This window comes from Sceloporus occidentalis, unplaced genomic scaffold (assembly GCF_023333645.1).
Source record: "Sceloporus occidentalis isolate IW3139 unplaced genomic scaffold, rSceOcc1.0.p SCAF_42, whole genome shotgun sequence".
Classification (NCBI taxonomy): Eukaryota; Metazoa; Chordata; class Lepidosauria; order Squamata; family Phrynosomatidae; genus Sceloporus; species Sceloporus occidentalis.
Window position 1 is genome coordinate 3,629,851 of NW_028317022.1, and position 15,150 is coordinate 3,645,000.

At 37.0% G+C, this 15,150-nt stretch overlaps 1 protein-coding gene across 1 annotated transcript in view; it reads right to left on the minus strand.

Moving 5' to 3' along the window:
- Window positions 1–210: 210 nt before the first annotated feature.
- Window positions 211–15,150, minus strand: part of LOC149289880 (metabotropic glutamate receptor 1-like) — a 143,127-nt gene continuing 128,187 nt past the window's right edge. The window contains exons 6-8 of the mRNA XM_089490142.1: window positions 15,082–15,150; window positions 12,139–13,069; window positions 211–1,030 (exon numbers count right to left, since the gene is read on the minus strand). The exon at window positions 15,082–15,150 is cut by the window's right edge and continues 58 nt beyond it. Coding sequence (XP_089346268.1) covers window positions 211–1,030; window positions 12,139–13,069; window positions 15,082–15,150 — 1,820 coding nt within the window. The remainder of the gene's footprint in view (window positions 1,031–12,138; window positions 13,070–15,081) is intronic.

Sequence of the window (15,150 nt, forward strand, 5' to 3'; positions counted from 1 at the left end):
CTGCATCTGTTTGACTTAATACAGTGAGTAAGTAACACAACAAAACATTTTAGACTTGGAGCCCTCTTAAAAGTCAGTTTTAGTATAGGACACTTAATAATTGCTTTTCTCTGTAATACACATGCAATAAATGTAGTCCTTTCAGTTTCCACCACCAGGCAAGCCCTGTGTTGCTGCATAAAAACAAGGTTTATTTTCAGGTTTTTTTGCCTACAAAGTAGATGATGTTTGTTTGTAGTCCCTCAACATAACTGAAGCATATGTCACGTTTGGAGGTGTGCAAAGCACTGATTCTGAAACAGGTGAACTAGGTACAGAGCTGCCAGAAGCTACGGAATCCCGGAATGGGGATGGTGGTGTCAAAGCAGGAGAATCATCCAATACAAGTTTGCTTGGAACAAGGTCTTCATCAGCAGTTTCTGTGCTATCATACATGTAATCCTGGATGAGGTTTAGTTTTTCACTTTCCACCCCTTCCACAGAGTTCATTACTTCACTAAAGGTTTGTATTTGAAGTGGAAGCACTTGCTGCTGCTGAAGATGTTGAGAAGGATATATAGAACCAACAATATTTTCTAAGTCTGCCATTGGAGTAGTTGAGTTAAATTCTGTAATATCCGTGGAAAATTTATTGATCACTCCATGAAGCTGATCCATGAGAGCCTTTTGGAAAGGTAAACTCTTAGAAACTTGTTCGGGCAAGTACGCTGAAACTTCATCAAACTCTTGAGAGGGCGGCGGAGTTGCATTCAATCGTCTGTGAATCACCATGGCAGGGCTACTTGGTGGATCAAACCTTATTGGCTCATTTTCTTCCTCTTCCTCCACATTGTACAAAGTGTTACTGCTTATATCTGAAAATGTAATGCCCTTATTCTGGTAGCCTTTGGTTAGAGGCTTGATCACTGCTGTCTGGCTTGACCCTGTGTCCTTGGTCTTCACATGCATGGAGAGTCTGTGCCACATGTGTTGTCCCTTCTGTACTTGTTTTCCACCTGGTTCAGACCATGACACAGACTTTCCGTTAGAACTATGAATAAAATAAAGATGGATGCATTTGAATAAACAGCATGCACATATTTTGCATCAAAAATAAAAATAGCGCATGTAAGTGAGCTGTTTGCAATGGGAACCAAAGCTAGTTGTGTAATAGAAGCTACTACTGATTACCACTACTACTACTACATGACCAGTGTGAAGTGCTAAGGAAAGGTAAAGGTCAAGGATGATTTTCTCTAAATGAGTTTACTACACCCTTGGAATGATATTTTATCATTTTTACCATACAGTTTCAAATGATGAAAGTTCATTCATATTTAAGCAGTTCTTCATTTGATCTAGAACAAGTGTCTAGTCACTACATTACTTTTATTATCTCAGTAAAAAGGTAGCATTTAACTTTCATTTCAGCAGTATCTTTTTGTGGCCTGGTATAAGAGTATAAAAATGTTACCAATGCATATTTAAGCATCATTTCCTATATTTATTTATAGTTTTTTTTTTTTTATTAAGAACAGGATTTAAGATGGCTGCTCTTACTGTCATACAGATAATGTACATTTCTAAAACATGTTGATATTACTTTACTCCACTTTTGCTTTACTGTGTAATTCTGTGGAACAAATGAACCATAAAATTGTAATTTTAGAAGTTTTCTTGAATGGAAAATGTTGTATACCTTTAGCCATTGCAATAAGAGTTTTAACAATTCAGAAACTTGATTCTTCACATCGAATTACTATGGGGTCTGTTGCTAAGGGCTCCATTTGGTAGATAAAGTTTGTGTCTACTATTGCTGGACTTTGTTCTGTGGACTTTTGATATACTGTTTTTGATTTTGGGTTGAGTGGCTTTCGAGGAGTTTTGTTTTAACAATTTATTTTTCTATATGTCTAATACCAGGTATTAATGATGAGGGTTGAGAAGTATGTATGTGCCACTACATATGAAAAAAGAAAATAGATGTTTCACACAATACTGACATGAATAATCAGCATACTAAAGCAATACAATGTATGGATCAATTCGTTTAGTATCCATGCTTGCATAGTTTTGCCCACATTAACAACGGCTACATGCAGTAAATGCATGCAGAGTAAATAACAATGTACTTAGTTTAAAATGAAGTAAATTGCATTTAGTATAATAACACAAAGCATGCCTGATAGTTGCCAAAATAGGATTTCAATTTACTCTAAAAGACATAAAAATACTTAAAATCCAATAGCATATAACGTCTGTACATAGACAACGTGGGAATTGGCAATGGACAGTTGTAATCATCAAATGTAAGCTACACAGATACAAATCATTTTATAAAATTGGTTATTTTAAGAAAATCGAGATTTTACACACGCAGAACATTTTCAACATTTTACATCTTCAGTTAATTAGGAGAGTGAGAACCAATACAATGCAATACATAAATACATGTAAATATATGAAAAATAAGAACATACAAATATCAAACAAGTGGTTATTTCTCTATACACACAATTTAAATATTTGACACAAAATATTATTTTATAATATTATAATACTTATTTTAGAATACTAGATATAATTTCAGGATCATGGAAGAGAAAGAGTAGAGGAAGGAAACTAGACAAACCAGTAGCCAGAGAGGTAATGGCAAAGTCAAGAGTAATTCTGGTAAAAAAGCCACACTGCAACAGCTGATAAGTAGTTTAGGAACACTCATTTTATGTAATGTTATTCTGTATCAAATATGTGGTGCTTTATCATACAGCACATGTGTAGAAATCAGTTGCTTATTTGAGATAAGTTTGTATTCCAGAGCCACTCAGTCAGCACTTCTCTACTGCTACTCACTGTTAAAAGTTATAGACAAAAATATGTACAATTGCATAATGCCCATAGATTTTGACTTCAGAAGAGAAGAAGAAATAATTATCTATGTGTGCTTTTTAAATTTTTGTTATCAATGTCTCTCATATTCAGGAACAGCTCAAGAAGATGACTGCACATTCTACCAAAAAAAAAAAAAAAAAAGGCAAGCATTACTTTATAATCTTTCATCTATTTATTTATTATACGTAATGTCTGTCATAAAATTGGTGGAAGCGTAAGATCAAAAACAGCATGGATTTACTAACTAAGATCATTTTTTGACTGATAACTAAAATAATAGACCAGGCAGGAGCAGTAGACAGAGAAGGACTGGCACCTTCAGGCCTGGACACACATAATCTCACACCAACACACGCTTACATACTAAAAGCGTGGGTCTATTTGAGCAATAATAGATATACTAGATGGGCCAGAGTGTTACTTATCTTGTATCAAATTCTATGTTTCTGTTTATTCATAATGTGGTCAATACTTGAAATCTAAAATAGTTGGGAGTACACTGGTCATTTTTAACCAACTTAGTGAAGGCTATATTTTTAATTAATTTACTATGTGTGTGTATATATATATATATATATATATATATATATATAGCATTATACATATTGCTCCCCTATAAATTTTGGTTTATGAGTGGCACTTATTGATTGAACGTCACCACTTGACAAAGAGATTCAGCAACAACAGCAGGACATCTGTTCACAATAGTAATAGTTATAGTAATTGGAAACACAGCAATCCGAGTCATGACATTTGGCACTAATATCTAACCATGCCTATCCCTGGCAAACAAATTCCAGTCTTATTAAAATTATTTTTCTTTCTAATTTAATTAGCATCAATAAGTTCTTGCAGTGACTGGAAATACAAATATTTATTTAGTGAATGAGTGTTGATTAATAATATTTGACAAATCCATAAAGATGTTTCAAACAGAATTTACATTTTGATTAAAACTTTAGCTAGCATTTGTATGTGTACAGTGAACATTTTTTTGGACTCCAAGTAGAATGATCACATTTTAGCAAATTTTGAAGAATGCTATGAATTTGGCAACATATCTCAAGCTGTAATTAATTCTTTCAGCTGATTGAGTACTTTTCTGTGATACTGAGGTAGTGCAGCTGGAACACTATTCAGCATCCGTTTCCGTCTTCAACACCATAATTTAACATTACTATTACAGACATCTGCTCAGTCGGTTTCACTATGTGTAACAAAGCCTTTAACTTCCATGGTAACATGAATATTTTTGCCTTTAAAGGCTACTGCAGCTAAATTCAAACATTTATACATTCAATCCCACATTTAACAGTATCTATGTATCTATCGAGAGAACTGAATGAAAGCAACAAACATTTATAGCACATATTAATACTATATTGCAAATGTAATATTGGGTTTTAAAGGAACTACATTTAACTATTAAGAGACAGCATTTAACACAGCCTTTAATTAATTGTGCATTTCATTTATGTTCATTCACTATTAAATAAAGAAGAATTAAAAGGCGAAGTCCCATGGACAAATATATGTTTTTCTCCTATAAACATAAAATAGAGTGCATGTAGGTAAGTATTAACAAAAAAATATGTTATTTTATTTTGCTTCAATTAACATCATCTATCTGAAGACCTGAAGCTGCCATTGTTGTCGGCCATAACCATCCCTGCTCAAACACCACATTGAGTTGTTTCTTTATTGCAATGCCAATTGCGTCCTGCTTGTTCAATGCAATCTTTTCCAACATAGACTTTTCTTTTTTTTTTTTGTATTTTTAATTATTTTAATTTATTAGTCAGGCTGGGTGATTAAAACTAAACTATTCTAATGTTTACCTCAAGGCATCATAATTAGAGACTATGGTGTTTGTCTAATATATTTATCTAAAGCTCTCTCCACCTAATGTATCGGTTTGTCATAGTCTGTCAATTCTCGTCAGGCCACTTAAATATATGTATTGTATTAAGCACTATGTACAAATGTTTAAATGTTAAGACATATCAAGCCTTATTTTATTTCTTGCAAATACTGGACCTTCTGTTGTTATTTTTGGTATTAACTACTACCTAACATAACAGCACAAAACATATGCCTCACTTGGTGGCCCTGTGTATCGAAGTATAATAATGGAACTGAATTTTTTTCAGACATTAAGTATTGGATTTACTGTGTGAGTCAAGGAGCTAGTAATTAGGGGAGAGAGCTGCTTGAGTAATTAGCAACAAGAAGGATGGAGAAACCAGACATTTGAGATACTAGAGAGAAGCACTGGAGACCAGAAAACCTTCCCTCTACGTAGTGAAAATCAGGCAATAACTGGATACCAGATTTGTGTCCAGCGAATAGCGAGGTGTAAAGTGAGATTGGGATTATGAAAATGAGGCTCCATATGAATATATAAAGTATCTCACAAAAGTGAGTACACCTCAAATTTTTGTAAATATTTTATTATATCTTTTCATGTGACAACACTGAAGAAATGACACTCTGCTACAATGTAAAGTAGTGAGTGTACAGCCTGTATAACAGTGTATTAAAAGTTTAAACCTTGGCAACAAAAGTGAGTACACCCCTAAGTGGAAATGTCCAAATTGGGCCCAATTAGCCATTTTTCCTCCCACGTGTCATGTGACTCATTAGTGTTACAAGGTCTCAGGTGTGAATGGGGAGCAGGTTTGTTAAATTTGGTGTTATCGCTCTCACACTCTCTCATACTGGTCACTGGAAGTTCAACATGGCACCTCATGGCAAAGAAATGAGGATCTGAAAAAAAGAATTGTTGCTCTATATAAAGATGGCCTAGGCTAGAAGAAGATCGCCAAGACCCTGAAACTGAGCTGCAGCACGGTGAGCAAGACCATACAGCAGTTTCATAGGACAAGTTCCACTCAGAACAGGCCTCGCCATGTTCGACCAAAGAAGTTGAGTGCACATGCTCAGCGTCATATCCAGAGGTTGTCTTTGGGAAATAGACGAATGAGTGCTGCCAGCATTGCTGCAGAGTTTAAAGGTGTGGGGGGGTCAGCCTGTGAGTGCTCAGACCATATGCCGCACACTGCATCAAATTGGTCTGCATGGCTGTCGTCCCAGAAGGAAGCCTCTTCTAAAGATGATACACAAGAAAGCCCGCAAACAGTTTGCTGAAAACAAGCAGACTAAGGATGTGGATTACTGGAACCATGTCCTGTGGTCCGATGAGACCAAGATAAACTTATTTCGTTCAGATGGTGTCGAGCGTGTGTGGCAGCAACCAGGTGAGGAGTACAAAGACCAGTGTGTCCTGCCTACAGTCAAGCATGGTAGTGGGAATGTCATGGTCTGGGCCTGCATGAGTGCTGCCGGCACTGGGGAGCTACAGTTCATTGAGGGAACCATGAATGCCAACATGTACTGTGACATACTGAAGCAGAGCATGAGCCCCTCCCTTTGTAGACTGGGCCGCAGGGCAGTATTCCAACATGATAACGACCCGAAACACAACTACAAGACGACCACTGCCTTGCTAAAGAAGCTGAGGGTAAAGGTGATGGACTGGCCAAGTATGTCTCCAGACCTAAACTCTAGTGAGCATCTGTGGGGCATCCGCAAACAGAAGGTGGGAGCGCAAGATCTCTAACATCCACCAGCTCTGTGATGTCATCATGGAGGAGTGGAAGAGGACTCCAGTGGCAACCTGTGACGCTCTGGTGAACTCCATGCCCAAGAGGGTTAAGGCAGTGCTGGGAAATAATGGTGGCCACACAAAATATTGACACTTTGGGCCCAATTTGGACATTTCCACTTAGGGGTGTACTCACTTTTGTTGCCAAGGTTTAGACATTAATGGCTGTGTGTTGAGTTATTTTGAAGGGACAGCAAATGTACAATGTTATACAGGCTGTACACTCACTACTTTACATTGTAGCAGAGTGTCATTTCTGCAGTGTTGTCACATAAAAAGATATAATAAAATATTTACAAAAACGTGAGCGGTGTACACTTTTGTGAGATACTGTAAATAAAAGAATTAAGGAACATATAGAAATAACATTAAAAACTATTGGTATTTTAGGCCTTTGTTATTGGGGTGACTGTTCCATGAAAAAAACATACTAAACTAATTTGAAAATATTGTTCTAGAGAGAGACTAGAATAGAGAGAATGCATGGTTTTGTATGCCTGTATCTATACAGTAGACTTCTGCATTGATTAATTTTAATAAAAAATTTGCCAATTTGAAAATTGAAATGTCCAAAATTGAGGAGGGACCCACAACCAAATAAACGAAAATGAAGCAACAAAAAAAACCAGATCTGATTGAATTAAGTTTCCAAATGGAAAAGGCCCTCTGAATTGCGTCCAAATGAAAAGGGCAGGAACTGAAATTCGTTGTCCAAAAATGGGTGGACCAAAAAGAAAGAAAACATTTGTCTGAATCATGTTTGGTCTATGTTTACAATCTACTATACAGTTGCATTGTAGTATATGATTCCTCCTGTCAACCCACTGCTGAGTATAACAACTGAGGAAAAAGAGGCAGAAAATTAGATTTAGCTGTTACTTTGCCAGAGAATGGAAATATACTTTATGACTAAAATTATGTGGAAAACCCTCCTAATTATTGAATTTAGGTGTTTCAGCCACATGCATTGCTAACAGGTGTGGACAATCAAGTGCATAGATATGCAACCTCCATAGACAAACTGGCTGAATTTGAATTTGACGGATGCCAGGAGAACACTACCTACCGGAATGCATAGTGCCTACTCTAAAGTTTGGTGGGGAGGGATAATGGTCTGGGGTTGTTTTTCTAGGTTTGGGTTAGGGTCCTCAGTTCCAGTAAAGAGTAATGTTAATGCTACATGATACAAAGACATTTTAAACAAATGGATGCTTCCAATTTTGTGGCACTGGGTTGGGAAAAGCCCCTTCCTGTTCCGGCATGACTGTGCCCCTGTGCACAATAGCATGCTTCCACTTTCTCTCAATGTTTCCATACTTTGTGCACTGACCACTTCCCTGTCACCTTTGCAACCGTTCCACTTCTTCTCTTGCCTCTTTTTCTTCTGTCTATTTCGTCTTTTTCTTGTGTCTTCTTTCTTTATCCGCATCTCCGTGTTATCAGCTCGGTTGACAAGGCCTCCTAGAGTGCTTCCACATAAGGGTGGCGCCACATGGACAGCCTCTCCCCGTTTCACCAATTGAAGGAGGGGGTGTGTACAGAGGTTCTGCCCTTTTGGGGAAGCGCTCTGGAAACCTGGTCAACCAAGCTGATACCGGGAGAAGCAGATGAAGAAAAAAGACTGAAGAGGAAGAGGCAAGAGAAGAAGCGAAGCTGCAGGAAAGGAGACAGAGATGCGGAAGCAGTTGGTGGAGAAGGTAGGGAGACTCAGGAACGCATCTGTGCCAGTTGCTATTTAGAGCGCCTGGGTACGTTGCACCCTGCACACCTGCCTAGGCATGGCTCTGCATTTGCATTAGCATATTCTGCCTGGTTCCGGCTGCCGGCTTTGCATTGATCCAAAGGCTTGATTACCGGCTGTGGCAACCCTAACTGCATCTCATAAACACTTCCTCTCTCAATACAAATTTTTGATGCACATTATTTTTTTTACATGGATTTTGTAAGATTTATTGATGACTACTGTTAATACCCTTTTTTAAAGCCCCATCCTTGTTCTACTGAATAAGTAGTGAAGCATTAAGATTCTGAAGCATTAGGATTCTGAGTAAGGAATAATTATAGCACAGGAAAACCTCTGCTAAAATGCACACTTTCCCCTAGTTAATAAAACCAATAATTTTAATCAATGCTACTTAAACTATAATGAAATGTTATTTTAGATGACTCATATGTATATATGTAATCTATTTCAAATTATGTTTAGCTAAGTATATTAATCTGAATGATTAGCTAATCAGCTATAAAAAAAATAGAGGTAAAATATGTTTCTTATCCAAAAAAGTCCTATTGCCATTTTCAAATAATCAATGGTGCCAATTTATTTAGCAATGCAATGCATATGATCATCCATTATTCCTATTAGCATAATAATAATAATATGCACATTTATTATAACACAGATAAGATCCAGATGGCCCATCTAGCCTTATCATTGAAAAGGAACACATTGTAATATTTTAGTGATTTGTTGTATTAGATAGTTTAAACGTGTTTATTTGTCTGTCTGTCTATCTGTCTATCTATCTATCTATCTATCTTTCTACAAGTACAGCTTCCCTGGGTCTCTGGGTATCTGCTTCTGACCCACCCACTCCCATGTCCACATCTCACCCATCAAAGGCTGCTTGGGGATAGCCCCTATGCACAGCTGTCCCAACCCTATGCAAAGACACTGCTCCGGAAGAAAAAATATTCTGTTTTTCTTTTGAAATACTTGTATGACTTGGATTTGTACATTGTTCCTTTAGGATTATTTATGATGTCACTAATAAGCATACAGCTCTGCAATCAGTGGCCCATTCTTTTTATATCTGCACTTCATTAACTAGGACGATCTCTGTCCTTCAATTACCAATCTATCCCCCATCAACCCTACTTGAGAAATGAATGTTGTAGCTCATTATAAAGAGCCTTATAAAATTGTTGACAGATTATACATTTTCATCAGTTTACTACATTATTAATAAGAAGGGAGGAAAATGGCTAAAATTGGCTAATTTGTAATTCTTTGGATATTACAAATGTGAAATTTGTCCATGCATATTGTTCCTTTTGATGTCTTTTTTTTAATCCATATCTTCTCTACTGGCTATATATTATCATTAATCATTTCATCACCAATTTTGTTGTAAGCACTAATAATACATATTTATTGTTTTTAATAGTGAGTAAACTCACCTATGAAAATCAATAAAAAAATGCAAATGTGCAGTATATATATGGCAATAGTTAAGAAGTATTTAATTCCACCAGTTCTGAATGGTGTGGGTATTTATCTAAGTTACCCCTTGTTTTTTTTCAGCATAAAAGGTTACAAACAGGTCCACTTTAACCAATTAGTGTTTTTCTAGTGGTACATGTAAACCAAAAAGCATAGCATGGATAGATATAACAAGACAACAGGATATAATCATAAGGTCCATTTGCCCTTTTTGAATCACTTTTTACTTATTCATTACTAAATTCATTATTTATAATATTTTTTTGCACATCCTAAACATCTTCGAATAATTCAGGTTATACTACTTTCAGTAGAAGTCTACTCATCCAGTTGTGATTTTTGTTCATTAGGTCAAACAATAAATTAGTGATCATGCAAAATCCATGAAAACAAGTTAACAATCCATTGTTTATTCATAGTAATAAATTGGTCCTCTTTGATCCAGTCCATTGTTGATAAGATCCGTGTTCTCTTTTGGAAATTCCATGTCATAAGAAGTCTTCTGCAGAACATGATCTGAAACTGAAATTTAGTACCTAATGATACTAATGAAACACATGACTAATCATTGAGCCTGAGAAATAAGTTCTCATTTCTACCTCTTATAGACATTTCCATGCACCAGACAGGGACATGATACTTGATATACACAACTTGAACTCTCAGACAAGATCTCTAGTATTACGCCAGAATGTAATTAAACATTATATCATTACGCATTTAATTCTATGGTTTGTCATTTCCAACACCAGTCAATATAATGTACGTTTGGTGAATTATACCAAAAAATCAAATAAGTTTACAACTTTATGGCAAAGCTAGCTTCATAAACCATGACTTATTCATATATTCATATAGAGGGATATATGTAGCAATTTAATGTCTTCAAATAACAGTAGTGTAGTTGTTGGGTTGAGTGTGTTTGTTGAGTGATGTAGTAGAGACTACAAATTGTAGTCCCATATCTTGGTTGACCAATGGAGGCATTAGTATCTCCCTTGGATGTAGAGTTGCCACCTTTTGCCAAACCACTTCCTAGACAGTCCATGAGAGGTTGTGTCTGTCGTATGTGAAGGGGTGGTTAGGTCATAGTGTCTCAAGCGACAAAATGCTTAGGACACTAAAATGCTAAAATGCTTAGTTGAGAAAAAGGAGATACAGGATAGAAAAGACAAAGGATGAGGAAGAAAGGAGAGAAAATAAATAAAATATGAAAAAAGGGAAAATAAAAAGGATAGAAAGAAGGGAGGAGGAGGACATAAACAGAAAACGGAAAGTAGAGAAATGATAAAGGAGGGGTAGAAACCAAAGACAAAGGAGATGAGAGAGACCAAACAGAGAAAATAGAGAAAGGAGAAAAGAAAGAGGGAAGAGAGACAAAAGGAGTGGAAATACAAATAAAACAAGGGAAGAGTATAAAGAGAGTAAGGAAAATCCATTAACTGTCTGAAGGTGATGACATTTGGACCCCCAGTAGCTGCATCAGAAGAATGGATTATATACCTATAATAGTGTCAGTCACCCTCTGCTTTCCATGGAATCTGCACAGACAGGGGGTCCTCTCTCTTTAGTCTATAAATCTCCAGCACATGCACATCTCAAGTATGTGTGGCACATCAACCATCTTCCGCACTCATACTGAATGTCGTCCTTCCATATGCTCACTGCTGTCATGGTCACTCTATGGCCCTGCTAAGGACATCATTAAGTAATTTTCAGTTGTCCAAAGGATGCCTAGTTACCCCACCTGAGGAATGTGGATTAACATTGCAACTAGCCCAGTATTTGCCAGGACATAACTATGTGCCCTGTGATTCACCTCTTTATTCTGAGATGAGAGGCAACTCTACTTTGATGCCAGGGTCCATACTGTAACAAAGGACATGATCTGCCTGTTCTGTGATGTGATATACAGTATGACTGAGCAACAAACCATAGAGGCACCATTAAGGAACTCACTGAGATGTATGGTAGTACCGGGTATAAAATTAAATTTAAAAAGTTAATGAATGTCAAATAAGATTTTTTTTTACACTGGGAAGGGGAGAGCAGAAAAATGATAGAGGAAGGGGGAGAAATGGAAGAAAAAGGAGGTAAGGGAGACAAGACAAAAGGAGTGGAAATACAAACAAAACAAGAGCGTGAGGAAAACCCATTAACTGGTAAATGAATTCAGGTGAATCATCAGTGAATAAAATCACACAGATACTACACACCAGATTTTTAATTCACATACATCCTCTGTAACTTGTTTTTACTAAAATATTTACTGGACTAGCTTGCCATAATACCATAGTAGACAAAGCATATTGACTGGAATTGCTTGCCATAATCCCATAGTGGACACCATTTCAAAAAGGTCTAAAAATTATGTACTCACTTTGTTTTTCCAGCAATGGGTTTCTTTCTTCTAAAAATACTCAGGAAAGTGTTTGACCTGCAGGGTGTTTTTCCATCCCCAACGTGCATGCGCACAACATCAGAAGTAGTGAAAGCACTGCGAACGTTCCTTTCGGGTTTGGCAATAATTATATACATCTTGGGAGTGAACATACAGCCCAAGGCTACTGTTACACTAAGGCTGACTGCAAAAGACGTAGTGATAATTTTGTAGTTGCTTCCAAAGTAAATGGGGACAAATGCCAGCCAGATGATGCAAGTGGTGTACATGGTGAATGCAATGTATTTAGCCTCATTAAAATTAGCTGGAACATTACGAGTCTTGAAGGCATAATAGGTACAGCTCATGATGAGAAGTCCATTGTAGCCTACAGGGGCCACGACACCTAGATTGCTAGTATTACAAATCAAGTACACTTCCTTAATGCTTGGGTAGGATACTACAGGCATAGGAGGTTCCATTATTATTAGGGTAACTACCAGTGTAAGCTGCATGCTAATCAGTACTGAAGCAATTACAACCTGTGCGCAGGCACTCATAAAACGGGGCTTGCGTGTGCAGATCTTCTTTTTGCTTCCAGCTAGTATACGAGCAATACGATTAGTTTTGGTCACCAAAGCAGAATAACACATGGCTGAGGAAAGGCCTACCAACAAACGTTGCAGGTAACATGAGGTGGTGGTTGGTTTGGCTATCAGCGTGAATGGGCATATGTAGCCAAGAAAAATACCAGCCAGTATAATGAAACAGAGCTCTCGACTTGAAGATTTAACCACAGGTGTGTCCCTATAAAGGATGAAGATTAAGGTGACAAACATTGTAACGAGGATTCCCACACATGAAAAGGCCACCGCAATCATGGATTCTATGTCGCTCCATTGCAGATATTTGACAACTATGGGCTCGCAGCCTACGGGAAACAGAAGATATGACTTTATGTAATGAGTGTAATGTGAACAATATGTAAGATATATAAAATGACCTACTTTTGGTTTCTACTTATGGTAAAACAAGCCTAACAACATTCTAATGTGTGATATGTTAGTGAGCAATCACTTTGGTGTAAGGCATTTCTACTAGCGTACATTATATGCCTGTTATTTTAGCTTTTTTGAGAATATTTTCTCTTTTTCACCACTGTGCCCCAACTGTTAACAACACTTTTCCATGCAACCTTGGTCTCTGAACAGGACTGGCCACCAAGCACAGGCATGAAGGAGATGCAAGTGTATGCATGTTTAAAGAAGCAGAAAACTTGCAAATTCATTAACCTGTAGGTTGTCTGCAACTTTAAAATGAGGTAGTCTTTTCATTTTAACGCCTGATTTTACTGGGTATGGGATGGGGGTGAAGGGAAGGCACAGCTTGAGATCCATGCCTCCTTTAGGAGGGTATACAGGTCAATTTACCACCCCAGGGTTTGCTTTATTAACTACCCTTGCCCCATCATGCAGATGTAGGGGAATGGGGAAAATCATTGACCCCGACTTGGTAAATATGGGTCCTGGGAACCCTGTTTATTTTCTCATAATGTATTGGGGGTAAAACATATTGTGCTTTTCAGGGGAGGACATGCAAGTTAACCTGCATCCCCTTGTCTGAAACGTGCAAAATCTAAAGACGCATGACCTTGCAAACAGCTCACGTATTAGTGAATCTATGAGTTCTTTTGTGAGTGTTAGTACTCTTAACTTGACTGACCACTAGACTCCGTGGTCCCGACTGAAATACTGATTGGTGTCCAATCGTACTACACCAACTACACCATGAATGGACCTTGGCCCTATTTAACTCCCGGCAATTCCCACACTGACATGCATTTTATATGTAGAGAAATGCTATTGTGCAGTTCTAATATTCTAAGGTGCCTAAGATCTTTCTCACATTATTACATATTCAGAGTCTGACGTATAAGCTGTATTTTCTGTATTAGTGTGTCCTTGCACATGTCAAAATAAGCATTCACTAACATTCTTAGATCTTTAAAGTGTGCTGTTCATCCTGGACAAAACATTAACTGCAAATTTAGCAGATCTGTATCATTATTTCCTCAATAACATATAAAGAAAGCATAGAAACTTCTAAGAGCTTTTTCTGTCATGGAAACAAAGCACATCTATTAATCCCCACTTCTGTCACTTAACTGTAGGCTTCAAATTAATATGAACAAGTGAAAATCTGACATGACTGAATTACTATTCATGGGCATTATTAGGGATGATGTTCCTAATGTTATGTTTACAACACAACATAGTAGGTGCAAAATCACCTTTAATCTACTGTGTTAATGAACTTAATAATTTAGAACTAAATGCAATATTAGACTAGTACTGAATATGCAAACCCAGGAATAATGATTTATTTTTTAATTCTGCCCTGTTCATACTACTTCAGGGAATGCTTAATTGTCGAGTGACACACTTAATCAGATTATAAAAGTTGTACAGAGGTGAGGACTGTTAATTGTAGAAAACGTGACATCCATTCATGTTTGGATTTCAATATGCACTGTAAACTCAAACAATGTGCATTTTGAAATGGATTGTCAATCATGTATACATTTAGGAAGTGTGGAGTTACCACAACAGATAGAAAACTGCATTTACATTTTTATTCTACAATTCAAATGCACTTCTTAAGCAAATGGTTTGTTGAAGGTAACCGCCATCTGTTTCACAATATCACCTTATGGTGTTTATGTTGTCCCGACGGGAAACATAACAGTGGTTTCTCTAAAATATACAGAGCTGTTACCAGCCATATTCTTATGCTAAGAAATCAATCCCAGCCATTATAGAATCAACTGGCGATTTTTAGATTTTGCTCAGAAGCTTCTTGTGTTTCATATTTATTTATTTTGTAAGGAAAGAGCCTCATATTTAGCTTTAACTTTTACTTCAATGAGACATCAACAGTCCCTACCTGTCAATCCAGGATTAGGCCACCAGCCTAGTTCACAGGCTTTGCAGGTAAACTCATCCTGAACAAACT